The 21809-nt window shown below is 36.0% G+C and overlaps 1 protein-coding gene across 2 annotated transcripts in view; it reads left to right on the top strand.

Moving 5' to 3' along the window:
• The first annotated feature begins 1105 nt into the window (after positions 1 to 1105).
• Positions 1106 to 21809, top strand: part of dnajb14 (DnaJ heat shock protein family (Hsp40) member B14) — a 213373-nt gene continuing 192669 nt past the window's right edge. Inside the window, exon 1 of one of the 2 annotated variants that reach the window (XM_079863384.1) lies at positions 1106 to 1288. In XM_079863384.1, coding sequence (XP_079719510.1) covers positions 1153 to 1288 — 136 coding nt within the window. In that variant the 5' untranslated portion in view covers positions 1106 to 1152. The remainder of the gene's footprint in view (positions 1289 to 21809) is intronic. The other variant, XM_079863383.1, reaches the window with a different exon arrangement.

Raw genomic sequence — 21809 nt, 5'->3', positions numbered from 1 at the left:
GGACAGACTGGGACAGACTGGAATCGTCGTAGAGAACAGGTAAGTAAACACAGGTAAGTTTAGTAGTGAAACTCGCAGAGAGAAGCACTATGAGTCCGCTTCGGATTAACGAGCCCGGACAATGAGAGGTGCGTGAGGTGTGCTTATGAAGCAGTGGTGATTGATGGGGTGCAGGTGTGACTTGTTAAAACTCAGGTGACTGTGATCGCTGGGTGATTGTGGTGGATGAACCTGGCCAATCCGTGACAATAAGGACCACCCTAATACATTTACATATACATATACATACATGTATGCATATTATGAATATTACTTCTCTTCCTTTGAAACCAAATAAATGATTTCTTGTTGCATTGCTGCATCAATGGGAAGAGAATTACAAAAATATAAATGAACTTCTTAATAATGACTTAAAACATTTTAGGAAAATCAATTTTTTCAGTTGTAATGACAATTCTACATTCAAGATGACTTTGGGAAATCATTGAATGCAAACAGAGAAAAATAACTGCAGATGTGGAGGAAATTAGTGAAAAGTCCATTAAGAATTTCCCTGCCTCAAAAACCAAACTCAAACCAATCAATTAATCTTTGCTTGGGTTTTCTGAGTAAACAAAGCATATGAATCGTACAGATTAGATTTTTACAATTAAGTTAAGACACAAAGTAAAGTTAACAAAAAGTGTTAGTTTAGAATCACTGTTTGATTTTACAGTGCACTTAATGCTTTTAAACAATCTACATTTTTAACCTATTAAGTGTGATATTAATAAATAAAAGGCAACTTTTAAAAGAAAATTCTTCATTTTGACTTTATTTGTCTTATCTTATTGTATGTATAATTAACTTGAAGCTGTAATTTAGCTGCCTATTGTACAGAATAGTAGGCTACTCTTAGTATTGTATCATTAAAAAATAATTAAAACATTTATTTATTTATTTATTTGTTTGTTTGTTTGTTTATTTATTTTATTTATTTATTTATTTATTTATTTAACTAACGCCTTATACGCATTAGCCACATTGGTACATTGAAACATTTTTATATAGATGATATATAAGGAAAATAACGATATTTTATTTGCGTATTTCTTGGAAAGCGAAAGTGTTGTTCTGAATCGCAAACTGCTGTTTGTCCGGTCAGCTGATAAAATGATGGAAGGAAACCGGGATGAAGCTGAAAAATGTTTAAACATCGCTGTTAAAGTCCTCGAAGATGGCAATAAAGACAAAGCTTTGAAATTCCTCTACAAAGCAGAAAAACTGTATCCAACCAAGAAAGCAAAAGGTAAATGATTAATATATTATTTACAAACGGCACACGAGCTAGTTTAGCAGAAGCTAGCTGAATATCTGTTTATGTTTTAAATGTTATTTTCAAAGGCAATAAATATACTTAAATGCGAATAACACACAACATATGGAGAACTTAAACATATAATAATAGATTATCAATTAACGCTTTATAAAATGTAATAAACACGTCATTAACACAGGCTAGCAGAGTGAATACAGACTAAAATTACTGAATACAGAACACATGACACAAACATGTAGGGTTGCCAACTTCAGAAAAGGAAATTAAGGGACAATCTTGGTTCTTTGTAGGAAATTAAGGGACAGCATAAGGAGCACTCAAGTACAAAGTGTATGTTCAGTTTCTGCAGTTGAGTATGAGTATAAAAAGTTTTGTTGTTGTTGTTGCCTGAATTAAATACTAAAATGATTTTAGGACATAAACACATTTGTTTTGCTTAACCTATTTATGTGCAATTTAATTGATAAAATAATTATATATTAGGTATAATTAATGAAATAATAGAGAATTTTAAAATTATTATTTTCAGACCAAGAAACATGGAAATAGATAAATAATTGTAATATAAAGCTTTACTTGGACATATGAAGATACATTTCTATAACTTGGACTGTCTGGCTTATTTTAAATTTTAATTCTGGCTGTTGCTGAATTAAGTTATACCATGGACTTTACTTGAGCAGTTAAATTAAAACTGCCTATTCAAGGACACACATTTGTTGCATGGACAGGGCAAAAACATAAGTGTCTAAAATGCATGCTGTGAAACTGAATGTATGAAGTAAACTTTTTGCAGAAATAATCACAGCATTAACAATAAAACTCCAATTAGGGCTCAAAATGATCTTTTTTACTTGGTAGCACTGGTGCGCCCAACTTCAAAAAGTTAAGAGCATCGGCAAAAATATAGGAGCACCACAACTGCAATTTATATTAAAATATTTTAAATTTTATTTAAAGCTGCAGTCTGTAACTTTTTTGGGTTAAAAATTTTCCAAAATAATTTTTTGAGCAAACATAACCAGCCAATGTTCAAAACTATTTGCTTGCCTTAGCTCGATTCAAAACTGTAAGCTTGTAATAATGTTTTTAATTTCCGCGGGAAATTCGAGCATGTCTTTGCGTCATTACGTCACATCTGTACACATAAAGAAGGTGTCTCGGCTAGTAGGCAATATTGTGTGTGAGGATGTTGGAGGTGGAGATATTTAGCCTTTTCTCACAGCACTTGATATAATTAAACTTATTAATTTGATGGCGGATCCAGAAAGGTTCAAACGACAATCACCAGTGACAACTGAAGATTCACCCGTTGTAAAATGCAAAAGACTTCGGACTTCGGAGTGGCTACAGAAAAAAAAGGACTGCAACAGGGCCCATGCGATAATATCAGAAGGGCTTTTGAAAGGTGGTGTGAACTCCGTGTTTTGAAGGGGTTCAAAACGGACGCAGAGGCGGCTTTTTCGCGTGCATCGGATTATTGAATAATGCAAATAATATGTATCTGATTACAGATAGGTGTGTTTGTATTTCAAAGAGAACCAGTTCTAAGGAACATTAATTTGTTGGTATGACAATTAGAAATTAGACTTTTTCTTGCACAGAAATGGAAACTGAACTACAGGTAGCCCTAATACACATTAAATGTAGGCTAGTCACGCAATGCTGATGTTGTTAACATTAACAATTTGAGAACACAGTATAATTTGCACGGTTTGACATGATATGATAAGTAGGGCTGGGTATCGGCAAGGGCTTCACGATACGACACATATTGCGATACATGTGTCACGACACGATATATCATGATATATTGCGTTACGATACATATTGCAATATATTGCGATACTTAAAAAAATAATAATAATTAAAAAATAATAGAGTTGAAAATACAACTTGCTGTGTGGTATGTGTATCACATCATATTGATAACTCAGCAGAAAAATAAAAACTTCCATTCCAATTTATTAGTAAAGCTATTTGCATTGCACTGAACAGTGAACACACTGAAATGTATGAAGTGCATATTGTGTCACTGAACACTTTTAAGTAAAAATGAAGATCCCACAAAATTTATAAAACTGAAATTTCCTCTGTTTGAAAATAAAAGTTATTTTAATGAATGTGTATCCAAAGAGTTGCAGTCCCCTGTGACTTCCATAGAATGTATTTTCATACTATGGAAGTCAATGGGGAACAGCAACTGTCTGGATAAACATTCATCAAAATAACTTATTTTGTGTTTAGCACAAGAAAATAAATTAATACAGGTTTGGTACAACATTATAGAGTAAATAACAGAATTTTCATTTTTGGTGAACTATCCCTTTAAAGGGATACTTCACCTCTGGAAAGATGAATGTGTATTTAAAATAGGTCATTTATGTAGAAGAAATGTGAAATTATTTTTGAATTTGGAGCTTTCTAGACTGAGAAAAGCCAGAAAATGTATTTTTGGCTTATGTGAATGAAAGACAACAACTCCCAGAATGCACTTGCTTCGCTGCCCTAGGAGGCCACTCCCTAGCCACGCCTACCGGTAAGAGAGCGCAGTTGAAAACAACAAGACCACTAGCTGCTAGTGAGTCTCCGTGATGAGTTTGCCCAGGATTTCGAGATCGCCCAAAATGTCCGGGATTCGGCTTTTGCGTTCTACAGTCACCATTCATTATGTTTACTGTGGTGAGCAGGACGAGGCTGAGGGCCGCGGGAGAACGGCGCGAGGCCGGTGGCGTGATTACTGGGTCGCACCGGTCTTGTATCTCTCACGGAGGAGCGGGAATTTTCTTAGCAATGTTAAAACGCACATCAACCGATCACTTGTTTAGTGTTCATGTAAACACTACATTCAGATTCACCAATCGGAATGAATTCAGTTAGACTGAAACAAAAGGTGTGCATGTAAACAATGAATGGTGACTGCAGAAAGCAAAAGCTGAATCCCGGACATTTTGGACAATCTCGACGGCCGGACATGTTCGGGAAAAAGAGGATGGTAACCCCTACTAGTCAGCTTTCTCCTACTACTCCGCTTTCTCCACAGAACAAGAGCCTGTTAGCTAAGCTTCCAAAGAAAGACGGCTGACACTGTACATTCTGTGAGTGAGATCCCACCTCCTGTGGGTGGGTTGAACACATGCGGGACAGCCCCTACTACTGGCTGTAGTCTTTAGCCTCTGGCCAAAAAATCCTCAGATGACGCAAAATGACGATTTTTGCGTCATCTGAGGATTTTTTCCAGACAAAAAATCATCTCAGGGAGATATGAGGGTGGAAAGCATGGTAATTCGAAAATACTACAGGTTTTCTACTAATACAAAGCTTAATGCTAAATCCTGAAGTATCCCTTTAAGGTAAAGCGCACCCAATTCTCTTTCAAATGTTTGCTTTCACTTTAGACATAACCAACTGTGTTTATGCAAACCTTGTGAGTACATATTTGACAGTATTAGCGCAATAAGACTCAAATGTAACAGAATCCAGATGCTGTCTTTCAGGCTTTTAGTGCCTGCTGTGAGCTTCGCGAGTACGTGCTCAGAAAAGCGCATGTTAAAACAGCGTATCAGCATGCGAATGAAATGTTTAACCGGCAAAGATGGGCACAAATACATCAAAAAGTATTTAATTACAAATTACAAATACTTACTCATCAAATGTATTTAAATAAAATACAAAATACTGCTGTGAAAAAAGTATTTAATTAAAATAGAAGTAATTTGTAATTTGAAAATACAAAATTTAGAGTCTTCTGTAGTGTGAGAGTAAGTGTGGCGTTAGACACATGTAAGAGTCTAGAATATTGCAATATCATTGTTTAGTGCAGAAGATGCGCTTTTAACGTACATGTTTCCACATACTGTCATAATAAAAGATAATTATGCATATAACACTATATTTGTATTACATTACACAAAAACTAGTTAACACTGCTGCAGGGTGTTTCTAATAGCGCGGCTGTGACAAAATTGACAACTTTCTCTCTTCCGACTGCCATTATCTATTTTTTTACTCTTTTTGAAAGTTGTGAAAACACTGTTGTGGCGTTTTTCTTTTGCTATTTGAGCAAATTGGAACACATAAAAATATATTTAATGTAGTCTTTCATTCACTGCTATAGAAGTTTACCCAACTATGACGCCTTCCACTTCTGAGAAACCCAGAAATGTGAACAGGGTCACATCACATGATTTACTTGCCAAAAACTGTGATAGGCAATTTGGTAGTCCTATTTGTATTTTATGTCTATGGTCCTAGGGATAGTTCACCCAAAAATGAAAATTAGCCCATGATTTACTCACCCTGACGTCAGCCTAGGTGTATATGACTTTCTTCTTTCAGAAGAATACAATCAAGAGTTATATTAAAAAATTTCCTGGCTCTTCCAAGCTTTATAATGACAGTCAATGGGTATATTTTTTGAAGTTCATCAAAGTGCCTCTATCCATCATAAAAGTGCGTCTATCCATCATAAAAGTGCGTCCATCCATCATAAAAGTGCATTTATTCATCATAAAAGTGCCTCTATCCATCATAAAAGTGCGTCTATCCATCATAAAAGTGCGTCCATCCATCATAAAAGTGCATTTATTCATCATAAAAGTGCATCTATCCATCATAAAAGTGCGTCTATCCATCATAAAAGTGCGTCTATCCATCATAAAAGTGCATTTATCCATCATAAAAGTGCATTTATCCATCATGAAAGTGCATCTATCCATCATAAAAGTGCATCTATCCATCATAAAAGTGCATCTATCCATCATAAAAGTACATCTATCCATCATAATACCTTGATCTTGTAAAACAATATCAAGACAGCAAAGTACCAGATCCACCACCCGATCAGCGTCAAAAGGCAATTGTAGTATCCCTTTTCGCAGAACATCATTTGCCCAGGTTGCCTTTTCAGTAAGAGGGGCTAAATTATGGAATTCTCTGCCAGACCACTTGAAATATATCCCGACATTAGCCACCTTAAAAAAACCCCGGCAAATCATGGTTAATTAAAGGAACAATATTGTTCTCACATTTAGTCTTTACACTTTGCCCTCTCTGTATATTTTTTGTCCTTTTTATTTTCTTATATTGTATTTATTTATTTATTTATTTTTTTGATAATGTAAGACTATTTTTAATCAAAATGCCCTACTAGAGACAAGTGTCGTGAATTAGCTTTAGCTAAAAAAAACTATGATACATACATCGGATGACTGTTAAGCTTATCTATGTTATGTTGTATTTGTATCTGTCCCTACCTAAATAAACAAAAAAACAAAAAAAAAGTGCGCCATTTATCCATCATGAAAGTGCATCTATCCATCATGAAAGTGCATCTATCCATCATAAAAGCGCATCTATCCATGATAAAAGTGCATCTATCCATGATAAAAGTGCATCTATCCATCATAAAAGTGCATCTATCATCATAAAAGTGCATTTATCATCATAAAAGTGCATCTATCCATCATAAAAGTGCATCTATCCATCATAAAAGTGCATCTATCATCATAAAAGTGCATTTATCCATCATAAAAGTGCCTCTATCCATCATAAAAGTGCATTTATCCATCATGAAAGTGCATCTATCCATCATAAAAGTACATCCATCATAAAAGTGCGTCTATCATAATAAAAGTGCGTCTATCATCATAAAAGTGCATTTATCCATCATGAAAGTGCATCTGTCCATCATAAAAGTGCATCTATCCATCATAAAAGTGCATTTATCCATCATGAAAGTGCATCTATCCATCATAAAAGTGCATCTATCCATCATTAAAGTGCATTTATCCATCATAAAAGTGCGTCTATCCATCATAAAACTGCATTTATCCATCATGAAAGTGCATCTATCCATCATAAAAGTGCATCTATCCATCATAAAGATGCACTTTTATGATGGATAGATGCACTTTTAGATGCACTTTTATGATGGATAGATATGCTTTGATGGACTTCAAAACTTAAATGGCCATTCACTGCCATTATAAAGCTTGGAAGAGCCAGGACATTTTAAATATAACTCTTATTGTATTCATCTGAAAGAAGAAAGTCATATACACCTAGCATGGCTTCAGGGTGAGTAAATCATGGGAAAATTTTAATTTTTGGGTGAATTATCCTTTTAAGCCTGGTGCTAAATAAAATTATATATTTAAAAAAGTATTTTAGTATTTTAAATATAAATTACAGTCTCTCAAAGTATTTAATTACAAATTACATTTAATTTATTTTTGTTAAGGAAAATACAAATTACAAAATACTCAAAAGTAATTAAATACGTATTTCAAATACATGTAGGCTAATTAAAATACTGCCCATCTCTGTTAACCGGCAAGGCTTTAAAGCACATGCAAATAATGAACTTTTGTGAATTGCAGTGTCCAGTGAGTGTAACTATTTCTGCATTAAAGTGTGATGTGTATGTACGTCGCGTTGTTGAGACGAAGGCGCCAGAACTGCGACTGATAGAATGCACTGTAACATGATACTACGATATTTCTTCAGAAGCAGATCGTGGAGACATTTTAATCATCCATGAACAAAAATCGTGATATCGCACACCAAAGTGCACCAAGTTGGCTCTGCAAGCTGGAGGCGATCATATTTTCCGCCATGCTCGCTCCCGCTTGGCCGTATGAATGTATCTGACGTTCATCTGCTTTGTAGATAGCGAGTCAGCGATCTACAGGAACTGAGGAGGTCGTTTGACACACAGAGGGATTTGATGAAATGTTAACATAATTTTAAACCCGTTTAAAACTTAAAATTTTTTTTTTTAAAGTATCGATAGTAGAGGTTGGAATATCGACACACTATCATGAATAAAATTATCACGATAGTTAGCTGTATCAATATTTTTGCACAGCCCTAATGATAAGTAAGGTTGGGTATTGATTCAGATGTTAAAATTCGATTCGATTTCGATACGCAAGCTCTCAATTCGATTCGATTTCGATTCTCGATTAAATTTTCGATTTCGATTCTAAATTAGATTTCAATTAGACTCAATGAATATATATTTAATACAAATCCTATATTTATAAAAAAAAGAAAAAAGAAAAGTGAACATAAGTTTACAAGTGGTTAATTAATAAAAATAAATTAAGAGCTACAAACCTGTATATTAAACTCTCTTTATTTTAGGTACACTTGGGTACATTAAAACAGAACCCAAGTCTATATTTCAAATGCATAGATAGGATTTTGATGCAAGATGAAAAATTGATGCTGAAAATTGGACAAGTCAGAACAGTCGCATGCCTTGATCAAACAGCTTAACAATCCTCACATAAACCCATACATTTAAAAAACAAAACAAAACTTGCATATCATTTTTACCTGTGCCCTTCCTGTCTAACAGGTAGGACATATATAGAAATTGAATAAAGTTATCAAACAGTCTGCGCTGCATTAATTATAAATTATATATAGACTAATCCTTATTAAAGTTACAAAAGTTCTTTAGACATCTTTAGAACTTTTAGAAAAGTTCTTTAGCAGTGAGTGTTTTTCTCTGTTCCCTTTGTTCTTTGATTAACTTAAATGACAGAAGTAATTAGTGGCTACTGTGTAATGTCCCTTTAAGACCAGCCGCTGCTGACAGAGACACGGATCTCACACGCGCCTCATTCTCTCACGAGTCACAACTCTTCACGTTCATCATAAGACTGCTCTTATGTTATGAAGATACTCAACAAAAATACATTTTGGCATAATTGTGTGTTATTGTTCGTAAAACAATAAAAGCGTGAAAGAGAATTGTATTCTGGGCTGTCTTGTGCGCACGCACGATATCAGCGCGAGTCTTTCTGTGCGTCTGCTCAGGACATTCACAGACAGCGAGCTCTTTTTTGACTCGCGCATAAATGGTTTTAAAACATTAGCATGAATAAGAGCGGGATCATGTAACACTAGCCAAAGGATGACAAAAATTAACAGATGCTGCATTAATTGCGTTAACAGCCCAAATTAGTTTATTTCATATAAAATCGCAGCATTTTGCGTCATATAATTGCGTAGGCTTGACATTGCGATTGCGATATGATTAATTGTGCAGCACTATGATGTATATGTATGTTTTCTTTGAACAAATTTATTTGTTTTTTATTTGCAAACTGGCCTTTAAAAAAATGTCTGTAACCATTTGAAATTAGAGGCAACCACTGCATTTTAATCATGATTCAAACAAAGATGCTATGTAGCTTGAGTAGTTGTTTTTGATTTAAATTAGATTGCATAATGTGGCAATTAAATTGACTTAGAGCAAATTTACATAATGGTCTGACTTTAGTTTTGTGGAAGACACACCTGCACAAAACAAAAACAGACAGACTAAGGGGCTGTTTACACGACACAGTTTTACTACGAAACGTTCATTTACAGGACAACTGCGTTTTGGGTGCCTGAAAACGCAAACTTTTGAAAACGGGTTTTTGAAAACAGTCTCCGTGTAAACAACAAAAACTCGAATTTCAGAAGACGATGATGTCATGCACATGCGTATTAAATGTTCAGTCTATAGTGTTTCATCGCCATCTAATGGCAGCAGTATACAGTGTTTTTAGTTGTTTTCACGGATACGTGTGAATGGGGATCGTTTTGATAATGAATCTACGCGGACAACTCAGAAAAAAATTCTCAATTTTAAGTATATCATTGTCGTGTAAACGTACCCTAAATGAATGAAAATACAAATTCACTCTCTGACAGCAGGTGGCGCTTATGGAAAAGAGGCGTTTTTTTGGGTACCGCTGTAAACAAAGCAGCTGTGCTTATAAACACTACTTTATACAGAGGTAAAAGGAAAATAAAAGGCTTTATAAACTCATATAGCAGAGTTTTCAAAGTGTGGGGCGCGCCTCCCCAGGAGGGTGCCAGAGCATGCCAGGGGAGGTGCGGAGAGTGGTGAAAATGATAGCCTAATAATTAGTTTAAATTAATAAATTAAAAAAGTTAAATTGTTATTATTCTGAAAATAAAGCCTTGTTTACACTGCAGGTCTTGATGTCCAATTTACCGTCCGTTTACACTTTCTTTCAGCTGTATCCGATTCATGTGTTTACACTCGCCATACTATCTGAAACATCGCGCATGCTTAAAGGGTTAAATTCTCTTGCACAGATGGACGAACGCAAAATATGCTTGATGCTAGCTAGATAGGCCTATACAAAGTTCGCCAAAAATCACCATGATTTTGAGGCGGAGGGGGACGAAAAGTGCCATTGTTGTAGCCTGCACATATGCTTCAGTTATTGTGTGCGAGAAAGATCTCAGGACTGGTGGGAGTATATTCTGTTTAAATATGGGCTTTAACAGAGAGCAGTGGGTCTGAAATTTTATGATGAGCAAGCCAACCTTTAGTATGATCGATTGCTCCTGTCTGCCTCGTTGCTGCTTCTGAGTTGGCTAGCGTCTGTAAGCTTCATATATCTTTCTGTTTTGAATCATTATTTACTATTATTCCTTGTTGTTTATACTGCTAAATATAGCTTACTCAACATCACACATTAACCTGACATCGCTAGCTCCAATCTAAATCGTTATTGCTAGCACAACACACTAGTAATTAGCTAGCCTGTTAGCGTGCCATCCGTGCACTCTTTATTTATTTTTCTCCCGCGCGCTTGCGCCTTTTACGAGTTCATCAAACCTTAGGTGAGTAGGATCTGTCAACAAACACGGTGAGTCATGTCATCTTCTCCTCTTATTGTCACTTGCACTTCAAGGACAATTCCGGTATTTAACACTTTGAGTCTATTTTGTAGTTTGTTTTGGATGAACAAGAGTGGTGGACAAAGAAATTTTGTCAATGGTTCCTGTCGCGACTTTTTGACTATTTTAGAATTGCCCATGACCGCATTTGAATGGGAGTCAATGGCCATGCACAAACATGTCCTTAAAACAACCCTTAACGTTCGTTTTCAAAACTGTGCTACTCACCGAGTGGTTAACATTTTCTCTTTAAACTCACTTACAACGAACATTTTCTACTTTTCCTCACCTCATAGCTACAACGCGGACTGTTGAGCAGACGCGTCTCAAGCCTATTAGTGATCTAACATCGGATACTCTTATAGGTTACTCCTGTGGATCACGGCTGAACGCGTCTTCTCCACACTCACTTACAAACAAACATTTTTTCGCCTATCGTGCGTCGTGAACATTTTTTCGCCTATCGTGAACGGTGACGAGCGCGTCGGAACTGTGGTCCTGCACGCGGGAGTGAACGACATCAGGCTACGCCAGACGGAGGTTCTGAAGAAAGACTTCAGGAATCTGATCGATACGGTACGCAGCACATTGCCTGAAACAATGATCATTGTGTCAGGACCGCTTCCCACGTACCGACTAGGACATGAAAAGTTTAGTAGACTATTCGCGCTAAATGAATGGTTAATGTCATGGTGCAATGAGCAGAAACTGCTCTTTGTAAATAATTGGAATCTGTTTGGGAGCGTCCTAGGCTTTTCCGTGCTGATGGCTTACACTCAAGCAGATTCGGAGCGGATCTTCTGTCGGATAACATCTCCAAAATGTTAAATACCTTTTGACTAGTAACCAAAAGTCCAAATCACAGTCTCTGCTGCACCAATTTAACTGATATAAATACTAGTGTAGAACATTGCGTAGAAACTGTGTCTATTCCTCGTTTAGTGAGATCAAATAATAAATCTACTGCAGGATCTAGGAAAAATCTAATTGTTATTAAAACAGAAAATGTTGCTATTAGTAAACAAAAACAATTTCTAAAGCTAGGTCTTCTAAACATTAGATCACTCACACCTAAGGCAGTTATTGTAAATGAAATAGTCACAGATAATAGCTTCGATGTACTTTGCCTTACTGAAACCTGGCTTAAACCAAATGATTATTTCGGTCTAAATGAGTCTACTCCATCAGGATACTCCTATAAGCATGAGCCCCGTCTGATTGGTCGTGGCGGCGGTGTTGCAACAATCTATAGAGATATTCTTAATATTACTCAGCAAAACGGGTTATAAGTTTATTTCGTTTGAAGTACTTGTACTAAATGTACTTAGTACTTGTACTTAGATGTTAGAAAAACATCCCTATTATCTCTAGCCTTGGCTACCGTATATAGACCGCCTGGGCCTTACGCTGATTTCCTAAAAGAGTTAGCAGATTTTCTCTCAGACCTATTAGTCAATGTCGATAAAGCATTAATTGTTGGAGATTTTAACATACACATAGATAATCCAAATGATGCGTTAGGGGCTGCGTTTACAGATTTATTAAACTCCTTTGGGGTCAAGCAAAACGTTACCGGACCAACTCATCGTTTTAATCATACACTCGATTTAATTATATCACATGGAACCGATCCAACCGATATAGATATCATTCCACAAAGTGATGATGTCACTGACCATTACATGGTAACTTGCATATTACGTACTCCTGTAATATGTCATGCTGCGCCGCGTTATTGATTAGGCAGAACAATCCTTCCATCCACCATAGATAATTTTTCAAATAACTTATTTGATCTGTCTCAGCTGCTCAGTGAACCCAAACAAACAGATGAACTAGAGGAATTAACTAGCACTATGAGCACCATTCTCTCTGGAAAATTGGATATTGTTGCACCCATTAGATTAAAAAAGGTCAGAGAGAAAATTAAAGCAGCATGGTACAACAATACTACGCATGTTCTAAAGAGAGAAACCCGTAATTTAGAGCGTAAATGGAAACAAACTAATTTAGAGGTCTTTAGAATCGCATGGAAAGACAGTATGTCACGTTATAAAAAGGCCCTAAAAGCAGCCAGGGCTGAGCACCTCCGCAAACTAATAGAAAACAACCAAAACAATCCTAGGTTTTTATTTAACACCATGGCTAGACTAACAAATAAACAGATGTCACCTGAACAAAATATTTCGTTACAGTTTAGTAGTAATGATTTCATGAAGTTCTTCACTGAGAAAATAGAAAACATCAGAACCACAATTGTAAACGTTCAATCCTCAATCGCGCCTTATAATTCAGCCTCAATTATCACCCTGCAAGAACAATTACAGTGCTTTACAACTATAGAACAAAAAGAGTTAAATAAACTTATCACTTCATCTAAAACAACAACATGTTTATTAGATCCTATACCCAATAAACTACTGAAAGAAGTGTTAGGGTAAGTGTACCCATTAAGCCCATGTACCCTTTAAGCCCACTTTCAACTCTGAAGTCAAATTAAAAAAAGAGAAAATAATATTTTATGCTGCTTATTATTTTAATCAATCCAGTGATTTGTTACTTCCCTGGCATTTTTAATTGCATACCAATTACATTTGGCAATGTTGAGTTAGCCCCACCAATGTGCATGCTGTCTCAGGGGACCTCACACAAAGTCACCCCAAAACTTTGGTGTTTCGGGACCCTTCAGAAATCAACACATTTCTGCAATTTTCAGCCATTTCTTTGGTAACTGCATGGATATTATGTCAAATAAGAGATAAATGTTTTGTTTTTTGTGTATGAACAAATAGTATTTTATCATTTTATATCATTTTCCTTTAAATGGAAAGATGAGTTTTATTAGCTTGTGTTCAAAGCTAATCTCTAGGTCAAACCATTAGCCTTACAGAAAGATAGACTGCCAAAGAATTAAGCATGTGAACTGCAAACAATAAATGTTTTGTGATTCATTTTACATTAATTTACAAATAAATACACCCTAAATTGTTTTATAGAGAAGATTATTTTTATAAATTAACTTTTTTTAAAGATGGGCTTAAATGGTACAGTGCCACAAAACGCATGCAAACTATAGCCATCACAAGCTAACCTTGAATGAAAAAAACTAAACATTTCTCAATGTGGGCACAATGAAAATTACTATGATACTAGTCCACAGTATATTTAAGCTCCATGCATGTATTTGTAAACATATCTTACATTTTTAAAGGAAAACATTGTCTTTTTTCACCATTACTCACTGTGGAACCATTTAAGCCCACCTTATGGGTTTCAGTGAGGAATTCCTCTAATTGCAAACTTTGATACATTTTCTGAAATGTTTAATGATAACATGTCTTTGTGTGCTTTTACCTTACTAACCTTTTAACCTTACCTTACTTACACACAAATTACACACATTCATTCAAATGAGATAGAGCCCGTTTTGTCCTAAAGTCCTTTATGTATAACCGGGCATAATTCGGGAGCCAAGCTGAGTTAAGGATTGAGATTCTGGACATGGAGAGCTCCCAGAGGGACCCTACATTCCCCACAGTCCTGAGCCCCTGGGACTGTCCGGCTCCGAGATACCGCCACTTCCTGTCCAACTTTGTCCGGGCAAAACTCGGGACCCAAGCCAAGTTGGGGCTCCAGACTCTGGGCATGGAAGGGTCACCCAGTGGGCCCCCTATGCTGAGTTATCGAGCCCTAACTCGGCTTTCTTCCCGAGGTATGGTCACTTCCTGTGGAACTTTGATAGGGCATAACTCCAGAGTCAAGCCGACCTAATGCTGCATATTCCCAGTGTGGGGGGCCCACTAGGAGACCCCCCGAAACCCTGGCCCCAACTCAGCTTCCTTCCCGAGATACACCTGGTTAAACTTCCACCTTTGACCAGGCATAACTCGGGAGCCAAGCCGGCTTAAGGCTCCAGACTCCCGGTGTGGGGGGCCCACTAGGAGGCCCCCCTAAGCCCAGAGTATGGAGCCCTAACTCGGCTTGGCTCCCCAGATACACCCGGTCAAACTTCCAGCTTGACTCCAGCTACAACTCCAGTCAAGCCGACTTAAGGCTCCAGACCACCGGCCACTAACACCAACCCATCCCACCCTGGGCTGTAATCAAACATTAGCAAAATTACTTTTTTTTAATACTTCCCTGTCACTAAATAAATATATTAATGTTTTACTTCTTTAAAATCAATACATTTTTTATATTTTGTGAATCAATGATGATGTGGGCTTATTTGGAACACATGCGGGCTTAAATGGTGCCAAAGTACCAATTAAGCCCATGCCAGACTTCTGACTTTATTCCTAAATTATCTTAATTTTATATTCTAAAATGTACATCAACTAATTAATACAATCTCAAATGAGAGATTAATCTTGCATTTTAACAAATTATTTTTCTTATAAACTATGTCTATTATATGAAAAAAAACCTAGACTTAGATTTTGGTGGGCTTAATGGGTACACTTACCCCTATAGTGGAAGAGCCTCTCCTCAATATTATTAACTCATCTTTATCTTTAGGTCATGTTCCGAGAACATTTAAACTGGCAGTTATAAAACTACTCATTAAGAAACCACAATTAGATCATAATAACCTAGCAAATTATAGACCCATTTCAAATCTTCCTTTTATGTCTAAAATACTAGAAAAAATTGTATCTGCCCAACTGGACTCTTTCTTGAAAGAAAATGACATCTATGAAAAGTTTCAGTCTGGATTCAGACCGCATCATAGCACTGAAACTGCGCTCGTTAAAATCACAAATGATTTACTATTAGCTTCTGACCAAGGCTGTATCTCAATACTAGTTTTACTTGATCTTAGTGCTGCGTTCGATACTATAGATCACACAATACTCTTAGATCGACTACAAAATTATACTGGTGTTCAAGGACAAGCATTAAGCTGGTTCAGATCATACTTATCTGACCGCCACCATTTTGTGTATTTAAATGGTGAAAAATCGATCATAACTCCAGTAAACTATGGAGTGCCGCAGGGATCTGTGTTAGGCCCTCTATTATTCTCAATATATATAATGCCACTTTTTATTATATTATAAGGAAACATGGAATTAGTTTCTATTGTTATGCCGATGACACTCAAATATATATTTCATCACGGCCAGATGAAAACGCTAAATTATCCAAATTGACAGAGTGTATTAAAGATATAAAAGATTGGATGACGCGTAATTTTCTTTTATTAAATCCAGACAAGACAGAGGTACTACTTATCGGTTCAAAAAACCGCCTACAAAACCTCTCACAATACAACTTTAACATAGTAGGATGTCCTGCTACTTTATCCTCTACAGTAAAAGACCTGGGTGTTATATTAGATTGCAACCTGTCTTTTGAAAATCATATTTCATATGTTACAAGAACAGCCTTTTTCCACCTTAGAAACATTGCTAAGCTACGTAACATGCTATCAGTTTCTGATGCAGAAAAGTTAGTTCATGCATTCATGACCTCGAGACTAGATTACTGTAATGCTTTATTAGCTGGTTGTCCTGCATCCTCAATAAACAAGCTACATTTAGTCCAAAATGCAGCCGCTAGAGTTCTTACTAGATCAAGAAAATATGACCATATAACACCGATTTTATCATCACTACATTGGTTACCTATAAAGTTCCGTATTAATTACAAGGTATTGCTACTGACTTATAAAGCCCTAAACGGCTTAGCTCCAGTCTATTTAACGGATCTTCTATCGCCCTATAATCCATCGCGCTCTTTAAGATCACTAAATTCGAGGCTTTTGGTCATACCTAGGATATCCAGATCCACCAAAGGAGGGAGAGCATTTTCACATTGAGCTCCAAAACTCTGGAATAGCCTTCCTGATACTGTTCGTTGCTCAGACTCGCTCTCCCAGTTTAAAACTAGATTAAAGACGCATCTCTTCAGCCAGGCATTCATATAATATTCTTAATCTTACAGTTTAAACTACAATCCGGCCTCTAGTTCATAAACGCCAGAGGAGAACTGGCCCCCGACTGAGCCTGGGTTCTCCCAAGGTTTTTTTTTTTCTCCATTAGGTCACCTGATGGAGTTTCAGCTCACCATTAGGTCACTTGATGGAGTTTTTTCGGTTCCTTGCCACTGTTGCCTTTGGCTTGCTCAGTTGGGGATATTTTGGGAATAATTAATTTAATTTTATCAATCAATAAATCTCACTAGATTAATGATATGATTACAGACTATAACCTAGATGTGCTGTGTTTGACAGAAACCTGGCTAAAACCAAAGCATTACATTACTTTAAATGAGTCCACCCCATAAGATTATGGTTATAAATATGAACCTTGTCTGAAAGGCAAAGGGGGAGGTGTTGCTGTAATTTATAGTAATATTTTCTAAATTATTAAGAAGTCTAGTTTCAAATATAATTCTTTTGAAGTGTTGGTGCTTAATGTAACAATATATATTGTAAATGTTAAATCATGTTTGAGATTTGTGCTGGCTACTGTATACAGGCCACCAGGGCACCATACAATCTTTATCAAAGAATTTACTGATTTTCTATCAGAGTTAGTACTGGCTGCAGATAAAGTCCTAATTGTTGGTGATTTTAATATACATGTAGATAACGAAAAAGATGCATTGGGATTGGCATTTAAAGACATTCTTAACTCTATTGGAGTTAAACAATATGCTTCAGGTCCTACTCATTGTCGTAATCATACTCTAGATCTAATATTATCACACGGAATCAATGTTGATGCTGTTGAAATTCTGCAGCAGAGCGATGACATCTCAGATCATTATCTAGTCTGTGGCAAACTTAATTTAGCCAAGGCTGCAAAGCCGACTCCGTGTTACAAATATGTTAGACCTATCACTTCTGCCACTAAAGATTGCTTTATTAATAATCTTCCTGATCAGTTTCATCATCTCAGCATCCCAGATAGCTTAGAAGAACTCAATATTGCGACATAAACTTTTAACTCTCTCTTTTCCAGCACTTTAGACACAGTTGCTCCTTTGTGCTTAAAGAAGATTAAAGAAAATAGTCCAACGCTGTGGTACAACGAGCACACTCAGGCCCCTAAGAGAGCAGCCAGAAAAATGGAGCGCAACTGGAAGAAAACAAAACTAGAGGTATTTCGCATTTCATGGAAGGAGAGCTCGATTGCATACAGAGAGGCCTGAAAAGCTGCTAGATCTGCTTATTTTTCAACCCTATTAGAAGAAAATAAACAAAACACTAGGTATTTATTTGAAACAGTGGCTAAAGTAACGAAAAATAAAGCTTCAAGCCCAGAAGTTTTCAAGCGGCACAGCAGTAATGACTTTATGAACTTCTTCACTTATAAGATTGATAATATCAGGGAGAAAATTATAACTATGCAACTGTCTACTACAGTATCGCATCAGGGAGTGCATTGTAGTCTCCCTAAGGAAAAATTCGATTCATTCATTGCTATAGGAGAGGAAGAATTTTCTAAACTCGTTAAATCATATAAATCGACAACATACGTTAGACCCTATACCGACTAAGCTACTGAAAGAGATGCTTCCAGAGGTCATAGATCCTCTTCTTAATATCATTCATTCCTCTTTTTATTAGGATACATACCAAAAACTTTTAAGATGGCTATGATTAAACCACTTGTCAAAAAACCGCAACTTGATCGTACAGAATTAGTCAGTTACAGGCCAATCTTGAATCTACATTTTCTGTCAAAGATACTAGAAAAGGCGGTATCCTCACAACTAGGGCTGGGAGATATGGAGCAAAAAATATATCTCGATATATTTTGCTATATCTCGATATACGATATATATCTCGATATCTTTACAGGAAACCCCCCCCCCCCAAAAAAAACTACTGCAAAAACAAATATGCCAAATACCACAAAGTCTTTTTATTGAAGTGCAAAGAGGTAGGCAGTTCACATAGGAACAAGTGCTTCTGCAACATTTTTAAATAAATTTTTTTTTTTAATTCTTTTTTTTTTATAATTAAAACTAACATCATCAAGTATGATATTTTTTTACTTTGAGCAATTCTGGAGCTATAATTGACTCTAGGAGCATATAAAACAAAACAGCTCCTTGGAAAAAATTTAATGTAATATTGTAGTAGTTATAAATAAAGGTTTATTTTAGTTCAGATTAACATTTGAGGCAATTGTATTCATAATGTCAAAATAAAACCGATGTAATGTTACTTGAAGGCATTATAGCCTACTATTCCTGCCAAACCTCCATGGTTGCAGTTAGTGTAACTACAGTAAATCCATGGTGAATGTTGCTGATCTGTGGACACTGTAGTTCATTCATGGCACAATGTTTCTCCTGGTTTCCACGTCAGCGCTGTTTGATCTGTTAATAACGGAGAAATGTGAATTTTTCTCACTAGATCTAGCAGCGATGTTATTACTTCTGTGGCGAATTCAAATGCTTTCTTTACTGGATCTCTTATTAGCGCCGTGTAGTAACAGTGTCGCATGATCACGATTGGCTCGCGCTGCTTTGGTCCAAACTGATAAACGGTCCTTCAACCACATAATAACGAGCAGTTTCGTTCCGCTTGCATTACGTTTGCCATTTGATGTTGGGCAATGTTGTGGTCGCGCCGGCGTCTCCTACATTATGAGCGCGCTTGCCACGAGCAACGCGCCTACATTTGAAATAACGACATTTTTATAAATATAAACATTATATCGATATATACGATTATGTCAAAATCCATATCGTGTTTAAAAAATATCTCGATATATTTTAAATATCGAGATATCGCCCACCCCTACTCACAACTATGTTCCTTTTTAGAAAGAAATGATATCTGCGAGGATTTTCAATCAGGATTTAGACCGTACCATAGTACTGAGACTGCTTTCATTAGAGTTACAAATGATTTGCTCTTATCGCTATTAGTGTTACTTGATCTTAGTGCTGCATTTGATACTATTGACCACAACATTCTTTTAAATAGACTCAAAAATTATGTTGGCATTAGTGGAATTGCATTAGCATGGTTTAAATCATACTTATCTGACCGTTATCAGTTTGTAGCAGTAAATTAAGAGATGTCTCATCGATCACAAGTTCAGTATGGCGTACCACAAGGCTCAGTACTAGGACCGTTGCTGTTCACTCTGTACATGCTACCCTTGGGAGATATCATTAGGAAGCATGGAATTAGTTTTCACTGTTATGCTGATGATACTCAGCTCTATATTTCTTCATGCCCTGACGAAACTTACCAATTCACAAAATTTACGGAATGCATAGCTGATATAAAAAAATTGGATGACTAGTAATTTCCTACTACTTAATTCTGAAAAAATCAGAGATTCTAATTATTGGACAAAAAACGTATTCACCTATAGGGCTGGGCGATATGGCCAAAAAAATATTTTATATCAGTCGTTATCGATAATTAGGGATGTCCCGATACCACTTTTTCACTTCCGATACAGATACCGATGCCGCAGCTTTGGCTATTTGCCGATACCGATATTAAACCGATATTTTTTTATTATTCTTGAACTAATACTAATAACAATAAAATATAGCCTATGGAAGCACTTTGCTTAATTAGCCACATAAAAACATCTCACTCAAATGGAGAACAAATACTTCTCCAGTATATAGTCCACAACAACAGTTGATAATGAAAGACTGCCACCCTTTATTCAAAAGACCTTGAGATATGTTTGGTAATTGTACGAATTTAAAATTAATTTGCTATATTTCAGATCTAGGGTAAGTGTACCCATTAAGCCCATGTACCCTTTAAGCCCACTTTCAACTCTGAAGTCAAATTAAAAAAAGAGAAAATAATATTTTATGCTGCTTATTATTTTAACCAATCCAGTGATTTGTTACTTCCCTGGCAATTTTAATTGCATACCAATCACATTTGGCAATATTGAGTTAGCCCCACCCATGTGCATGCTGTCTCAGGGGACCTCACACAAAGTCACCCCAAAACTTTGGTGTTTCGGGACCCTTCAGAAATCAACACATTTCTGCAATTTTCAGCCATTTCTTTGGTAACTACATTGATATTATGTCAAATAAGAGATAAATGTATTGTTTTTTGTGTATGAACAAATAGTACTTTATCATTTTATATAATTTTCCTTTAAATGGAAAGATGAGTTTTATTAGCTTGTGTTCAAAGCTAATCTCTAGGTCAAACCATTAGCCTTACAGAAAGATAGACTGCCAAATAATTAAGCATGTGAACTGCAAACAATGAATTTTTTGTGATTCATTTTACATTCATTTACAAATAAATACATCATAAATTGTTTTGTAGAGAAGATTTTTTTTATAAATTAACTTTTTTTTAAGATGGGCTTAAATGGTACAGTGCCACAAAACACATGCAAACTAGAGCCAGCACAAGCTAACCTTGAATGAAAAAAACTTAACATTTCTCAATGTGGGCACAATGAAAATTACTATGATACTAGTCCACAGTATATTTAAGATCCATGCATGTATTTGTAAACATATCTTACATTTTTAAAGGAAAACATTGTCTTTTTTCACCATTACTCACTGTGTACCATTTAAGCCCACCTTATGTGTTTCAATGAGGAATCCCTCTATTTGCAAACTTTGATACATTTTCTGAAAGTGTTTAATGATAACATGTCTTTGTGTGCTTTTACCTTACTAACCTTTTACCCTTACCTTACTTACACACAAATTACACATTCATTCAAATGAGATAGAGCCTGTTTTGTCCTAAAGTCCTTTATGTATAACTGGGCATAATTCGGGAGTCAAGCTGAGTTAAGGCTTGTGATTC

Source organism: Squalius cephalus (genome assembly GCF_949319135.1).
Source record: "Squalius cephalus genome assembly, chromosome: 2".
NCBI classification, from domain to species: domain Eukaryota; kingdom Metazoa; phylum Chordata; class Actinopteri; order Cypriniformes; family Leuciscidae; genus Squalius; species Squalius cephalus.
The sequence above is the reverse complement of the archived record's forward strand: the minus strand, read 5'-3'. Positions and strand labels throughout refer to the sequence as shown.